At 41.0% G+C, this 17,232-nt stretch overlaps 1 protein-coding gene and 1 long non-coding RNA gene across 9 annotated transcripts in view; one reads left to right on the top strand and one right to left on the bottom strand.

Moving 5' to 3' along the window:
• Positions 1 to 17,232, top strand: part of kcnn4 (potassium intermediate/small conductance calcium-activated channel, subfamily N, member 4) — a 75,809-nt gene that overhangs the window by 24,453 nt on the left and 34,124 nt on the right. For all 8 annotated transcript variants that reach the window (XR_012391640.1, XR_012391642.1, XR_012391641.1 and 5 more), the window contains one exon: positions 12,717 to 12,827. Coding sequence is in view for 4 of the 8 variants with exons in the window: in XM_073925407.1 (XP_073781508.1) it covers positions 12,717 to 12,827 (111 nt within the window). In the remaining 4 variants the exon portion in view is untranslated. The remainder of the gene's footprint in view (positions 1 to 12,716; positions 12,828 to 17,232) is intronic.
• The window catches only part of LOC141378062 (uncharacterized), a 40,993-nt gene continuing 28,393 nt past the window's right edge, over positions 4,633 to 17,232 (bottom strand). The window contains exon 3 of the long non-coding RNA XR_012391649.1: positions 4,633 to 5,298. This is a non-coding gene — a long non-coding RNA (uncharacterized lncRNA). The remainder of the gene's footprint in view (positions 5,299 to 17,232) is intronic.

The following is a 17,232-nucleotide window of genomic DNA, read 5'->3' as shown; positions in this document are numbered from 1 at the left end:
AGTGGTGTCTGAGGCTCACAGTATGCCCATTTCCATATACTGATCTGTTATTATTTTACTATGCCTTGGTATGCAACTTTTTGTTGTAGTTCAAACAGCAAATAATGACAAACAATTCTAAGGTTGTTGGATAGATTTTCAGCAAATGCAGTAAATTAAATCTGTGACTTAAGAAAATGCAATTTAAGCATATTAAAATGTAGTATTTACATAAATAGTCAAACATTTGATATTATTTGTAGCATGGTTAACACTACACAATGACGAAACTGAACTCAGGGCTATCACCCTGCAGTAGGAGACCATATGGGAAAACTAGGTTGTTGTTGGCAAGGGTGCTAGTGAGGCCAGCAGGGGGCACTCAGCCTGCATCTGTGTGAGTCCTAAAGTCCCAGTATAGTGAAGGGGACACTATACTGTCAGTGGGCGACATCTTTCGAATGAGTCGTTAAACCTGCTTCTGAGGTCCTGCTTCTCTGTGATCATTAAAGAGCCATGAAACCCCTTGTTTCAGCAGGGTGTTTTCACACCTCTACTCTGGAAAGAGTCAGGAAAGTGGGCGTATTCAGCTCTGTTTAGAGGGGAGTGTCGGAGGAGCAAAAGAGGGATGATATGGGAGTGATAATATTGGTAATAGTTTGGTTGTGGTGTTAACATGTTTACACTCTGTGTAATAGTTAGTTTGATATGATATGATACGATACGAACTAACTTTGCCATCTGAATAAACAAAGACCACTTGTCGCTCACTTACCAAATCTGTAGAGACAGGACAAGCAACACCAATTAGAGCCGCGTCTTTATTAAGAGGAGACGAGCAGCAAATCCGGATCTTACCATTTGCAGATGAGAAAAGTTCTCGGGTAAACAATGTTCCTTAGACATGTATTGTTGTCGAGCGTCATGTGCACTGTAATCCACACGTGAGTCCAGCTGCGCTCTCATAGAGAGTAAATAAAAACAAAACTTTCACTGCAGCAAATTATAAAAGCAACACTGCACGCTTGTTTTGCCAACACAACATGGCGTCTATGCCGTTTAAACACTGTAACATTGATGAATGTTAATGAAGTTGCACAATAGAGAGCGCTGATTGGTTTAAACCAAGCCTTACTCATGCATTAATGCAGCACACTCGAAGACGTAATACGGTACTCCCAGGTACCGACGTCCAGTCTACACGCTGGAATACACAGTAAGATCTCATGGCTGTGACGCAGCTACAAAAATTTGTTTCAAACCGGAAGTACGAATTTGCTCAAAATAACTTAAAAACAACCAATTTTTACTTTTTAGTGAAATATATGTGTCCTAATAGTGTTTTTAGCAGTGTGGGACACATATACGACTGTCAACAGCTCAAAAAATGTGTTTCGGTGTTTCGTGACCCTTTAAAAATCCAATGGCACTTAAAGATTAAAAGATTAGGGGTGTAACCCTGGTGTTCTGGCCAAATTCCCTCCATTGCCCCTTATCGATCATGGCCTCCCAATCATCGAATTGGCTCTATATATTGTCTCTACTCCACCTATAGCTGGTGTTTGGTGAGTGCACCGGTGCCGTTCTCCTGTAGCTTCCATCGCATCATCCAAGTGGTCGCATGTGTGGAGAGATCCCCCTCATAATAGTAAAGCGCTTTGGGTGTATGGCCATACACAACAAATGCGCTATATAAATACACATTACATTATTTGATGTTTTGCAAAGAACTGCACAAAAAAATCTTTATTTCTTGATATTATGCCCTTATAAATATCATTAGTGTGAAAACGCTGTTGGGATTATACTGCCCATAGCATTAATTTTACTTAGGACCTGCAATCAAAAACATGTTTAATACATTGCGGAGCAAAATGTGTTTCAGTTTGATGATGTGTATGGTTAGTAGGGAGAGTGGAGCTGGTCTATTGTGGCTTTTTGAATTGTGGGCAAAAGTTTGCAAACTCAAAACTCTTCAGACTCTATTTCTATCTGTTCTTATTTAGTATCATACACTTGTGCAAGGTTTGATGAAAATGCATCGTATTGCCAGGTGTAAACAGGGCTGCTTATGCACTGGCTTGTTTAATGAGTGATCCAAAAAGATTTAAGATTCAAGAATTAAGCCTATAATCCAGTCAGTGAATCATTTAGTTATTAATGAGCTTACAACTCAGCTCGAATAATGTTTCATTTAAACCTAACATTTGCAGTTTGTAAAGCACCTTTCTAATATTTTACATTGGTAAATTAGCCAATTTCTCTCTAGTATTTTCTGTCACACTTTACAAATTAATTTAGAATAATAGTTTAACATTTACTAATGCATTAGTAAACTCCCGATTCTGCTTAGAACTAACAGTGAACAATTTCATTTCTATTAACCCTTTAACTGTCACCATCCAGATAGTGGGACAATTTAGTTTACATTGTTGCAATTAAATCCTAATCTAATCTTGACAAACTATATATCATTGGAAAGCTCTGACTCTTCTGAATGCATATTTTACTGTTGTTGTTTGTTTTTTTTTTGTCTTTTATCATTTAGGAAGAGTAACAGATCAAATTTACTGTCACCATTGAACTCGTGAGACCCTTTGCAAATACATAAAACATTAACTAACATTAACAAAGATAAATTGTATTGTTCATTGTTTGTTCACGTTAGAAAATACATTTACTAACATGAACTAAAGCAACCTTATTCTGATGTGTTACCGTAATATCTGTTTCCACACACTGAGATCTTGTGTGAGCTATGAGATCCACAGATGTATTTTTGTTCAGTCCCAGCTGTTCTCCCACCCATCCTGACAGAGGCACTGAAGTCCAACTGAAATTTCAGTGAAGCTGTGCTGACAGGCTGACACACTGATGAAAATTAGGATTTAAAGTCATGATCTCTGACAACTTTCATACAGAGACCGCTCAATCAAACCATTAATGACCACATATTGAAATATCCAGCAACTAATAGTTTATTGTTTATTATTAGTCATTATTGTACACCACAGAAATTCTATCTTTATAACACTACGAAAATATTTTTTAAAGTGCTTTTAATTTGAACCTTTAGGGTTTTTGCATGCGTGTCTGGGTGTATCTGAGCATAAAGTTCAGTAAGTGGAGGAGGGAGGGAATGATTTAGTGAGATGATACACAGATTGTTTTGTCTGTAAACCAAGTACTTCGGTTACACCCGTACAGGATCATTTAAGAGCAAAGAATTGAAAATAGCTATATTTTCCTTTCATGTCAAAAGTTTAAAACAAATTATTTTTAGTTTTAAATAATAATATAATATTATTACTGATAAAATAAATATTCAAATATTATTTATGTTTATATATTATTATTTATATATATAATAATAAATATTCATTTTTATATAATAATAACAACTTTAATAATAATAATAATAATAATAATTATATATATATATATATATATATATATATATATATATATATATATATATATATATATATATATATATATTTATATATATATATATATATATATATATATATATATATATATATATATATATATATATATATATATATATATATATATATATATATAAATTTATTTTGTTTTAATTAATTGTGTGTGTGTGTATGTACTCTATTGGCCAAAAGTTTGCAGTTAGTTTTATAAATTTTTTCATGTTTTATTTAACTGAATATTTAAAATTATTCAGTTTATCAAGGCAACATTTATTAAATATAAAAATAAATTGTTAAATGTTTATTAAAATTTTAAATAACTGCTTTCTTTTTGTATGTCGTTACAAACAAAATTATTACTCCAGTCGATATTGCTTTTATTACTATTACCATTAATAATAATAATAATAATAACAACAACAACAACAATAATTATAATAATAATAAGAACTATAATAATAATAATAATAATATAAAAATAATAACAATAATAATTAATATTAGAGTGATTTCTAAAGGATCATGTGACTCTGAAGACTCAGTAATAAGGCTGAAAGTTAATCATTAAAATCAATGGAATAAATTATTAAATTAAATGATAAACTACTTTTAAACAGTTATTTTATAGTGCAATAACATTTCCTTATTTTACAACGTGTGCTGTATTCATGATGAAATAAATGCAGCCTTGGTGAGCAGGAGAAGCTCATTTTAAAATATTTAACAATCCTACTGACCCCAAACTTTTGACCAGTTGTGCATATAATATTTTATAAGTGAAAATGTGCACTTTAATTTAGGCACCCACAGATATCATCACCAAATATAAATCAGAGAGGTCAGACTTTCTCATACAGAGCCTTATTTCAGTTGTCAAGTTTTGTAAAAATATATCTATTGAATTAATCAATCTATAAAAGAAACGACTAGAATTCTGAATTATAGGCTTAAATTAAAAGAGAAATAACAGATGAAACGGGACTGCATCAGATCATGAAGCAGATCAATGCTCTTTCTTTCAAGCTGTCAGTGCAAAAATGAACTGAACACTGACTTTCACAGTATTTGTTTTTCCAACAATGAATGTCAATGCATTCTTCCAGCATTCTTAATAATATGTTCGTTAGTGTTTAACAAAAAAAAAAGAAAATCATAAGGCTCATAACCACTTGAGGGAGAGTAAATAGTGAGTACATTTTATCGTTGTGTGAAAGCATACCTTTAATCATTGTAACAAGCGTAACCTAATTGTACAGTGCAGTATCAGTGATGGTTCACTGTGCGGTAAGATCATGTGCCAGTGTGTATTTCCAGGCTCAGACAGCTGCATCTGCACAGGACTGTCCGCCCTGCTCCTCTCTCCATCCCTCATTTCCGATCAGGCCAGATAAGCGGGCAGGATAGGAGCACGAGGCTCACACGACAGGAGCACGGGGCTACAGCCAAACCCAGACACCTCCCTGACACAGTGGAAAATAATCCTTCACTCCTCTTTCTCTCCCGCGCTCCCTGTTTTTATAAGCTTTCCCCTTTTTTTAGGGAAAACTTTCCACCATTGCCATTTTTAGGTGGTTTATAGCATTTGGCGCCACTAGATCAAGAGGGTGTGCCAACCTGTGCCCAAGACTTGGAAAACCAGAGGAAAAAAAAAGTTTCCTAATCCAGTTGGAACAGTGGACGCGTGTTGATTAGTGAGGGATTGCCTCTCACCTGTAGTTCACTCAGCAGGAGTGTTGCCTCGTGCAAATGCCTTCTTTCTCCACATAAAGATGAGACTTTAATGACTTTCCGTTGTCACGAGTCCATTTCCAGCTTCCATTATCACCTGTTATCCATCAGGTCGAATTATCTTGTCTTGCATGTCAACCCACTGCATTGCAGAGGAAAAAAGAAGATATTTAAAATGGGTTTCAAGTATTAATATATATATATATATTTATATATATATATATATATATATATATATATATATATATATATATATATATATATATATATATATATAAACTATATATGCACAGAAAAAATAATGAGTTAACCATGGTTTAAATAAGACACCCAGTAAAATGTGATTCAGTATTTGTTTATATAGCAAATAGTCCTGGTAGCCTTATTTAGAACAAGATTGGTGACATGAAAAGACTCTATTTGAGGATCACAGTGTTACACTAAAACACGACAGAGCATTATTTTACCTGTAGTATGTTGATATATATATATATATATATATATATATATATATATATATATATATATATATATATATATATATATGTGTGTGTGTGTGTGTGTGTGTGTGTGGCTCTGTATGGCTACTCCTCCACTACACCTTGGTCCTTCATTCATTTCAAAAGAGCACTACCATTGTATTAAAATGGCGGCTCTATTGACGCATTCCTTCCAATAGACAACAACAGCAGGCGACATCTAATGTAAATATCTATATCAAGATATACATACTACAGGTAAACACTGTGATCCTCAAATAGAGTCTTTTCATGTCACCAATCTTGTTCTAAATATATATATATATATATATATATATATATATATATATATATATATATGATCAGGAGCTTTCCCAGTGGTCAGTATACTGAAAAATTAAAAAATGACCAGCAATAACCATGCAGCTAAAACCAGCTTGACCAGCCTGGTTTAAGCTGGTCATCACTCAGCCTGACCAGCTAAGAACAGTATGGAAATGGCTGGAAACCAGCCTGGAAATGTCCAAAACCCCTCTAAAACCAGGTTAAGGTGTTTTAGGGGGCGATCACACCGAACGCGACTTTACGTTCCAAAAACGCGAGGTGCACTTCACTGTAGACAAGAAAAAAAAAAGCGAGGTGTGCTTTTTTTTTGTCTATAGGCAACGACTAAATTAGCTGGGTATTTATTTTGCGAGAGTGTTGCTGTTGATATTAAAATAACTTTAATATTGAATAATATTGTGATATTCAAAATTTGTGAAGTCATACAGCTCTGGATAACTTAAAACAGCAACTTTTTTTTCAGCAACCACAAGTCTCTCCTATGGCTTGACAACATAAACACTGCAGACACCTCAACGGAAATCCAGCCTCTGCTTTTATTTGATTGTAGAATGAAATAGACACGAGTGACATAACGTGCTTTTTCAGCTCAGTGTTGACTTTTTTTCAACTAAGAGCGCACAGCGCAAAACGGCAAAAACGTGAGTCGCAGCAGGCGGTTAAAATGCGAGGCACGAAGGGCGCATAAGCAGCACGCAAAACACTCGTGGCCGTTAGCAAACCATTCAAAAGAGGCGCCTCTCAACATTTTTAGCCTCTTAAGCAATTTTATCTGACAGACTGGCACAAATGCAGACATTCTCATTCTCACAATGAGTTTCTGAGTCCTCTCAGGCTTCCAACAAAGTTTGTTCTTCTGAGGTAATCTGAAGACATGTCAGTGCTGCAACTACATTGTAAAAGAATTTCCTGCTCATTCAAATTTGTCATTAACAGTGAAAACAGTTTAATATAGGCTTTTCTAAAACTGTGAATATTTCACTTCAATTTTATTTATTATTTATTCAACAAACCAACACAATCTCATGCCAATTCGTGTTTTGGCGCATATTGTGGACTTTGTTTATAAATAACTGATCAACAAAAAAATCCATTAAAATTAAGATAAAAAATTATAACAAACAACTTTGGTTCAAAAAGATATTTGTTCCAATTCCAAGAAAAATATACGAATTATATTTTTGTTTTTGCCCCTCCACTACTAAACTACAGGGGTGGATGATTTGTTCGCTCTGAGGAAAATAAGGATTTCACGAATTCTTTACTGTGATTGTATCACAAGCCTGTCGTATATTTAATAAATTTTATAATTTGTCATTATTTTGATTATAATGAATTGAGCATCTGTTATATAGTATCTGTTATGGTGCTGGTGTGCTTTCCTTTTTTTATGCACTCATGGCAAGTTTAGGCGAGAGACTGTTTAATAAGAAACTGTCAGGGTTGGTGAGGGGAAATGGGGAAAAAGGAGCGAGGACTCAAGTGCAGAATAAATGGGAATTTATTAAATAATAAAAATAAAATGCAAAATAAACTACCCCGAGGGGGAAAACATTAACAAAACAAATACATACAAACAGGACTGGGCAGGCTGGCAACGATGATAACTGGAAACATGACAAGACATGGCAAATGTGAGGGGTATATAAACTGTAGAAAATTAACACAAACAGGTGAACACAATTAACTAATAATGGGTTAACAAGGAGGGTGGGACAAGACAATAGACGGGAGAGCGCATGACACAGAGAGACACACAAGCCATGCGCTCACTTAACAGGACAAGAACATGCAGCCAATGAGAGAACTCATTAACCGCATGTTCATGACAACAAACAACACTGAAACACACGACAAAAGCACGTGACCACAATGTAAACACCAAGCCACGTGCTTTGACAAGAGACGCAAGACACGAGCACACGATAGATAAACACCTTACCGTGCGCTCACACATAAGCAACGCGCATGCTTCATCTCAGCGCCAACCAAAACTGAAACCAACTAGACGGAGGCGCCGAGAATAAAGCAGCGCGCTGCTGACAGAACAAACACCAACACTAGTACAAGAGCGCGCGCGTCTGAGGGACGCAGAGCGTGCGCGGCCACATCAAGTGGCAGCGCGCACACTCTGCGTACACCCACGACGGCGCGCGCGCGCACACAGAGACAGAATCAGGACCAGACATGGAGTAGTAGTGTCAGAGCTCTGCCACCAAAACAAGAATTTACAAGACCAAAGTGGCAGAACCCTGACACTAGCCCCCCCCAAAAGGGACGCCACCTGGCAAACAAGGGAGGGATGGGAGGGCAAGACAAGGGAGGATCAGTCCAGGGTGGGACCGGAGGAACTGTCCAGGGTGGGTCCAGCGGGTCGAGAGCCCTAGCAGGGAACCAGGGTGGAGCCGGAGGGTCCGTCCAGGGTGGAGGAAAGGAACACCAGGGAGGGGCAGGAGGGACGACCCAGGGAGTGTCTATGAGGGGAAACAAGACCAGAGGTCTGTTGGGGGCCGGCAGGGAAAGGAGCCGGGCTGGTGCCGGCAGGGAAAGACGTCTGGGTGGTGCCGGCAGGGCAAGGAGCCGGGCTGGGGCCGGCAGGGTAAGACGTCTGGTTGGGGCCGGCAGGGCAAAAAGCAGGGCTGGGGCCGGCAGGGCTAAACGTCTGGTAGGTGCCGGCAGGGCAAGGAGCCGGGCTGGGGCCGGCAGGGCTAAACGTCTGGTAGGTGCCGGCAGGGCAAGGAGCCGGGGTGGGGCCGGCAGGGCTAGACGTCTGGGTGGTGCCGGCAGGGCAAGGAGCCGGGCTGGGGCCGGCAGGGAAAGACGTCTGGGTGGTGCCGGCACTGAGCGGCGCTCAGGGGCTGGAGCCGACACTGGAGGGCGCTCAGGGGCTGGAGCCGACACTGGAGGGCGCTCAGGGGCTGGAGCCGACACTGGAGGGCGCTCAGGGGCTGGAGCCGACACTGGAGGGCGCTCAGGGGCTGGAGCCGACACTGGAGGGCGCTCAGGGGCTGGAGCCGACACTGGAGGGCGCTCAGGGGCTGGAGCCGACACTGGAGGGCGCTCAGGGGCTGGAGCCGACACTGGAGGGCGCTCAGGGGCTGGAGCAACCCTCGCAGAAGAGGCCTTTCTCTTCCGCCTCCGCTTTTGGGTGCGGGTTAACCCTTGGGGGGAGGACATGGACTGGGAGATGGTGCTGGTGGTGGTGGTGAGAGGGGTCCATTCCCCCTCCAGGATCTCCCTCTCCATCCTCAGACAGGAATAGTCCACCACCTCCCAATACGTCCATGTCCCGATATCACCCAGCTCCTCCCAATCGAATGGCTCATCCAATCCAGCCAGAAAGATGTGGATGAGGGTGGTCTCACTGAACCCAAGCCCCCGGACTGCCTCGAGAAGATCCTCGGCGTAGATGCCAAAGGGGCGATGGTTCTGCCTGTGAGACAGTCCTCTGGCTGGGGGTTGGTCGATGGGTCCTTCTTGCTGGGAGCAAGCTGGGCGCAGAAATAGTCCCATTTCCGCTGAGTCCTCTAATTTGGCCAGTTCGTTCTGTCAGGGTTGGTGAGGGGAAATGGGGAAAAAGGAGCGAGGACTCAAGTGCAGAATAAATGGGAATTTATTAAATAATAAAAATAAAATAAAATGCAAAATAAACTACCCCGAGGGGGAAAACATTAACAAAACAAATACATACAAACAGGACTGGGCAGGCTGGCAACGATGATAACTGGAAACATGACAAGACAAGGGTTTAAACAACAACATGTGATGACGAACTGGCACAGGACAGCAAATGTGAGGGGTATATAAACTGTAGAAAATTAACACAAACAGGTGAACACAATTAACTAATAATGGGTTAACAAGGAGGGTGGGACAAGACAATAGACGGGAGAGCGCATGACACAGAGAGACACACAAGCCATGCGCTCACTTAACAGGACAAGAACATGCAGCCAATGAGAGAACTCATTAACCGCATGTTCATGACAACAAACAACACTGAAACACACGACAAAAGCACGTGACCACAATGTAAACACCAAGCCACGTGCTTTGACAAGAGACGCAAGACACGAGCACACGATAGATAAACACCTTACCGTGCGCTCACACATAAGCAACGCGCATGCTTCATCTCAGCGCCAACCAAAACTGAAACCAACTAGACGGAGGCGCCGAGAATAAAGCAGCGCGCTGCTGACAGAACAAACACAAACACTAGTACAAGAGCGCACGCGTCTGAGGGACGCAGAGCGTGCGCGGCCACATCAAGTGGCAGCGCGCACACTCTGCGTACACCCACGACGGCGCGCGCGCGCACACAGAGACAGAAACAGGACCAGACATGGAGGAGTAGTGTCAGAGCTCTGCCACCAAAACAAGAATTTACAAGACCAAAGTGGCAGAACCCTGACAGAAACCCATGGCAGGAAAACATACATTTAGATTTGAAAGAAAATATCTTAATATTAAAAGGAATCATAAGTTTGATCCTATCCATAATGAATGCCCTTAAATAATGTAGTTAATAGTTGTCAGCAAGCATGTGTTTATTGAGATTGAAATTGAGATAAGACATATCTTTATAGAAACACTTGTACTACTTTAAAAAATAAAGCTCATCGTAGATGTCTCAGGACGGCTTATAATGAAGAAACGTGTAGTCTGGCACATTTGTCACCTTCGACAGTAAAGATTTTATGAAGACAAAAATCGCATAATCTGACATAGTGACTTTCGTAACCTACAATAAAAATCGATTTACTTCGAATTACTTCAGAAATGGCCGTTTCTTCACTTAGCCAACAAAAATACAAGTTTCTGGCACTGCAGCATCTTGTCATTTCATTTGTTGATTTCATTTAACCAAACTAGCACAAGCCTAGAATTTAGTGCAAGTTGCTGCTACTTTGCCTTATGTTCAATGCAGTAAGTGACTTTAGCGCAAAGACTGTAACACAAAAATGTAATGTAAAAAAAAATGTAAAAATTCAATCTTACCCATCAAATGTTATGCCCTTATGCTTTGTTTTCTTTGTTTGCTCATTACTACACCCATACGCAGCGCAAATGTCCAGCATCTTCAGATTGGCTTTAGTCTTGACTAGTGTGGTTGAATGAGATTTGCGGTGGTATTGGCACATGCTTAGGGTCCGTATGCGATATCTAGTGTATATATCTATGATTTGATTTATTTGATTTTATTTGAAAAATAAGAAACCGCTTGTTTAATATTAATATTTTTTATACTATAAAGCATAATCGAGAAATGTTTTCAAAGAATATCTTGAAATTTTTCCTTCAAATATTTTTTCAAGAAATAAAAAGAGAAAAAATATTTGAAGGAAAAACCAAGATATTCTTTGAAAACATTTCTTGATTATGCTGTATACCTTTTATCAAGTAATCTTAGTTTTAATGTACTGATTGATTTCACTGATATATTTCTTTAGCAGTGTTGCTTTCTGTGTCTAATATGATTTCCAGAAAAGTCCCTTTATGGGGTGTGTACTGTTCAAAAGATGAATGCGTATCTCCATATATTATATTATAACACAGTGGAATTCACACTGTCTGCCAGCGGAATAAGAGATCATTTAGGGAGAAACTCTTGTGAAAAATTATGGTGGTATTAAAGATTTTGCCCTTTGAATTGATTAATTCTGGCTTACTGCAATGATTGACTAAAGGGGATTTCTGTGATTACACTTCATTTTCCTTGACTGCTGTGAATAATCAGCTATACGGGAAAAACTCCAGGCCTTTGAGGTGTTTTCGGCATGTTTAGTCCATAACATGAAGCAATCTTAAAACAAACTGATTAAACCACTGCTTGCTAACGTGTTCTTTCTCTCCAGAACAACTAACCATCTCCTTCTCTCTCTCTTTGTCTCCCTTTCCTTATCTCTAAATCATTTTTTTTCTCTCAAATTCAACAAATTAAGGAGCTCAGGTAAATGAACTGTTTAGTCAATTACATGGAACATTCATCAGAAAGACTTTTTGTCAGTGGTCTTTCATGGAATGCTTATTTCTATTGCATTTTAATTGTTTTTATTGTTTTGAAAAAGTTTTCCACGCTACATTAAAAAGTACCTAAATACAATTAGGTATTACATTTAAAAAATACTGTCACATATCAAATACAGTTGAAGTCAGAATTATTAGCCCCCCTTTGGTTTTGTTTTCTTTTTTTAATATTTCACAAATAATGTTTAACAGAGCAAAGAATTTTTCAAAGTATGTCTGATCATATTTTTTCTTCTGAAGAAAGTCTTATTTGTTTTATTTATAAAAGCAGTTTTACATTTTTTAAAAGCCATTTTAGGAACAAAATTATTAACCCCTTTAAGCTATTTTTTTTCAATAGTCTACTGAACAAACCATTGTTATACAATAACTTGCCTAATTACCCTAACTTGCCTATCATGGCAAAGGTAAAATAAATCAGTTTTTAGAAATGAGTTATTAAAACTATTATGTTTTTAAATGTGTTGAAAAAAATCTTCACTCTGTTAAACAGAAATTGGGGAAAAAATAAACATGGGGGCTGATAATTCTGACTTCAACTGTATATACTGTATGTATAGAATGCAATTGGTAATTTATGCAAATGTTGCGAATTATTGTGTGTGCTGTCTGCATATCATCAACTCTGGATGCTTTATTTCTGAGTATATGTTTGGGATAATGAGACAGATGGTAACCATGCTCATGTCTGTGTGTTTGTTGTCAGGGTGTGGCTTGTACTGCTATGTTGGTAGCAGTCATGACTAAGAAATTGGCACTTAACAAAGGAGAGAAACATGTGCATTTCTTCATGATGGACATTCAGATCTCAAAGCGGGTAAGAACACAGATCACCACATAAAACACCTCATAAAAGCCACTCTCATTCATTTCTTTATCAGGGCTTTTCATATTGTGCCTAACCCAGGTTATGGCATTTTTGAACTCCAGATAAAGAAAAGTTTCACGCTTTTAATTTAAAAGTGGGGTGAGAAAGGTTATAAAACCCTGTTAGCAATGCTTTGTACTAGTTGTCCAGGTACAAAATTGTTAATGGTTAACGTTAAGAAAAACAAAAGAAAATGATGTGCCTTTGTCAACTAAAGAAATGCTATATCTTTCTATTATTTTCTTCTATATTAACAGAGATTTTACAGGTGTGTAATGTCTGTTGTTAAAGCTGCCTTTTTGTATAAATTCAACATTAACACTATTAAATTTAGAGCTGATTTCTCTCCACTCTGTCCCAAGTGCAAGACAGAAATAGGTAACCTTACCCACTGTTTCTGGTTTTGTAACAAAATACAGAGGTTCTGGTTGGGGGTTTCCGAAGAAGTGAGTAAAGTTTTGGGTGTTTCTGTGGTTCCAGATCCAGCATCTTTTTTGTTAGGAATGTCCCCTCCTGTAAGTCTTGATAAGTACAAAATGAGGCTTTTCAATTTCCTTCTTTTTAATGCAAGAAAATGTATACTTTTAAAATGGATCTCGGAGAAGGCTCCCTCTGTTAGGATGTGGCACCGAACTATTCTTGAATACGTGTCGTTAGATTATCTGACCTGTATTGTACATAATAAAAGTGGAGTTTTTCAGAAAATCTAGGAACCTTTCCTGGCATATATTGGTTTTGATATTGCTTCAATCCTGACAAGAGGATTTATTTAAGAATGTCATGGTTGGTTTTATTGATTGTTTCACACTTACTATTAATACTTCAATATTCTTTAAATTTTCCAGACCTACTGAACTCCCATGTATGCATATAGGCACATTTGTTTTTTTTTTTTGTTATTTGTTTAACTGTTGTTGTCATTGAATCATCATTATTTTGCAAAGATGTTATTTTATTTATTTATGTTACTTGTTTATATGTATATAAAAGCAAAAATTTAATAAAAATATATATAGAAAAAAAAAACATTAACACTATTTATATATAAATTAGCATTTACTGACTGGAAAAAAGTGGCAATGCGGTGGCATAGTGGGTAGCGATGTCCCCTTACAGCAAGAAGGTCACTGGTCACGTGGGTTTCTTCCAGGTGCTCCAGTTTTCCCCATAGACCAAAGACATGCACTATAGGTGAATTGGGTATAAGCTAAATTGTCAGTAGTGTATGAGTGTGAATGAGTGTGTTTGGACAGTGATGGGTTGCAGCTGGAAGGGCATCCGCTGCTTAAAACATATGCTGGATTAGTTGGTGGTTCATTCCACTTTGTTGAATTCTGATTAATAAAGGGACTAAGCCGTAAAGAAAATTAATGAATGAATAAATGGCTGGAAAAAAAATTAAATACAGTATAACATCAAACGTTCGAGGTTACAGAAGTAACCCTTCGTTCGCCGAGGTGGGGAACGGAAGTGCCATAGAGTGGATTGATTGAAATCCACGAATGGGAGGATTCGGATCAGAAGCCGCTTGTCTGGAGAATATTGAACGGGCCAATGAATGAAAATGAATTGGCAGCGCAAGCTTGCGCAGGTGTGCTGCATCGCCAATTATCCCAGCATATAAGCACACCTGAAGTGAGCAAACCCCATCCTTTTAAGCTGAAGAGACTTTCAAACAGCTAAGGGACAGTCATTATGGCGACGGAGTATGGCACTTCCGTTCCCCTCCTCGGGGAACGAAGGGTTTCTTCTGTAACCTCGAACGTTCCCCTTCGGTTGGGGAACTTCAGTGCCATAGAGTGGATTGATTGGAATCCACAAATGGGAGAAGTATGGAAAGCGCCATAATGACTGCACCTTACCAACGCCCCCGATGAGGGGATAGTCAAGCAAGCGTGACGCACCCACATCATGGGAGGCGCGGTTCTCCAATGTGTCCCTGGCCCTAATTTATCCTACTTCAACAGAAGTCTTACGGATTTAGATATATTTTTTGGGAAGTCGTGAGCATCTAGATAATTCTAGGAAAATACGACAGTACGTTGGGAAGCGTGCAATCCCGATAGGGAGGAAGCTGCGGAGGCCATCCGTTACCCAAGGGGGGATAGATGGCAGAATTACATATGGACTAGCCCTAAAAAAGGGGGAGTATGCATAGCAAAAGAGTGGTTAGCGGAGAGGGAAGACACGGGTCCGCCCAGGGGGGGGGGGACTTAACCGTGGCGGAATAAGCATATGGGATCGCCTAGTGGGGATCACGCATAGCAGGCACCTATAACCAAAACGCGGGCTGACCAGCGGGCAGACCTACAACGTAGTGGGCCAGCAAGTGACTCCTCTGCTGAGTCAGTGCTGGGGGCCACAGAGGAATCTGCAGGGCTTACCTGACAGGGAACTTTACTGACAGATAAAAAGGCACACGTACCTCCGTGTTAGGGAAAATGGCGCAGCAAGCGTGTCTCAACACCCTACCGAGTTGTTTCCTCAATCACCAAATGGTTACCTAATACCCTTGAGGAAACCGGCTCCACTCGCAGATTGTAAAACCTTGCAAATGTGTTGGGTGTCGCCCAGCCCGCAGCTCTACAGATGTCTGTTAGAGAGTCGCCACGTGCATGCGCCCAAGAGGATGCAAATGAGTCGAGTGTGCACGCACTCCCGGGGGGACACGGCTGACCTTGACTCGAATAAGCAAGTGAAATGGCATTCACAATCCAGTGGGATAATCTTTGTTTCGATACGGCACTTCCCTGCTGCCGACCACCATAACAGACAAAGAGCTGCTCAGATGATCTAAAATTCTGAGTACGGTCCACATAAATGCGCAGAGCGCGAACTGGACAAAGTAAAGAAAGGGCTGGGTCTGCCTCCTCGAGGGGCAGTGCTTGCAGGCTCACTACCTGATCTCTAAAGGGGGTGGTAGGAACCTTGGGCACATAACCCGGGCAGGGCCTCAGGATGACGTGAGAGTAATCCGGCTCGAATTCCAGGCACGAGTCACTGACCGAAAATGCCCCCAGGTCCCCGACCCTCTTGAAGGAGGCCAACGCAACCAGCAAAGCTGTCTTCAGGGACAGAAATCTTAGAGATACTGATTCGAGTGGCTCAAAGGGATCAGCTCGCAAACTCGTGAGAACGAGGGCGAGATCCCAAGAGGGCATGAGAGGGGGGCGAGATGGATTAATTCGTCTAGCACCCCTAAGGAACCAGATGATGAGGGTATGCTCTGATATCCAGGTCCGGTTGGGCCAAAGGGGCGCAACTAGCAGAATCTGTTCCTCGTCCTCCCTGACCTTGCACAATAACTGCGCGAGCAGGCTCACTGGGGGAAACGCATACTTGCGCATGCCACGAGGCCAGCTGTGGGCCAGTGCATCCGTGCCGAGAGAGCCCTCGGTCAGGGAAAAAAACAACTGGCAATGAGCGTTCTCGGGGGAAGCAAACAGATCGATCTGGGCCTCCCCGAATCGCGCCCATATCAGCTGAACAGACTCGGGGTGGAGTCTTCATTCTCCAGGGCATAACAGCTGTGGTGAGAGCGCATCGGCTGCACGATTGAGCGTGACTGGAACGTGAATGGCGCGCCACGATTTCAGCCGCGGGTGACTCCAGAGGAGCAGACGGCGGGCGAGCTGAGACATGCGGCAAGAGCGCATACCCCCCAAGCGGTTGATATACGCGCCGCCGCCGCACTGTCCGTCCTGACCAGCACGTGTTGCCGCTCCAGCACCGGTAAAAAGCGGTGGAGAGCGAGGAACACTGCCAACAGCTCTAGGCGATTGATATGCCAATGCAGCTGGGTGCCTTTCCACAGGCCCACAGCCGCATGCCCGCGACACACGGCCCTCCAACCCGTGTTGGAAGCATCTGTTGAAACAACAACATGGCTGGACGCCTGTCCTAGAGGCACAGCGGCCTGTAGGAACGAGGGGTCGTTCCAAGGGCTGAGGGCGCGGCGACACAGCGCAGTAACAGAGACCCGGTGTGTGCCCGCGTGCCATGCGCGTCTTGGGACCCGATCATGAAGCCAGTGCTGAAGTGGTCTCATATGGAGCAATCCGAGCGGCGTGACGACGGCTGCGGATGCCATATGCCCCAGGAGCCTCTGAAAGAACTTCAGTGGGACCACTAGTTTGCTGTCGAGCTCCCTTCAGCAAGTTCAGCAACAGGCGAGTGCATTCCTCGGAGAGGTGCACTACCATGGTGATCGAGTCCAGCTCCATCCCGAGAAAAAGAGATCCTCTGCACGGGGGCAAGTTTGCTCTTTTCTCGGTTGACCTGAAGCCCCAGTAGGCGGAGATGCCGAAGCACCTTGTCCCTGTGCACAATCAATTGCTCCCGTGAGTGGGCTAAA

This window comes from Danio rerio, chromosome 16 (genome assembly GCF_049306965.1).
Source record: "Danio rerio strain Tuebingen ecotype United States chromosome 16, GRCz12tu, whole genome shotgun sequence".
Taxonomy (NCBI): domain Eukaryota; kingdom Metazoa; phylum Chordata; class Actinopteri; order Cypriniformes; family Danionidae; genus Danio; species Danio rerio.
This window is presented reverse-complemented; position numbering and strand designations above follow the sequence as displayed.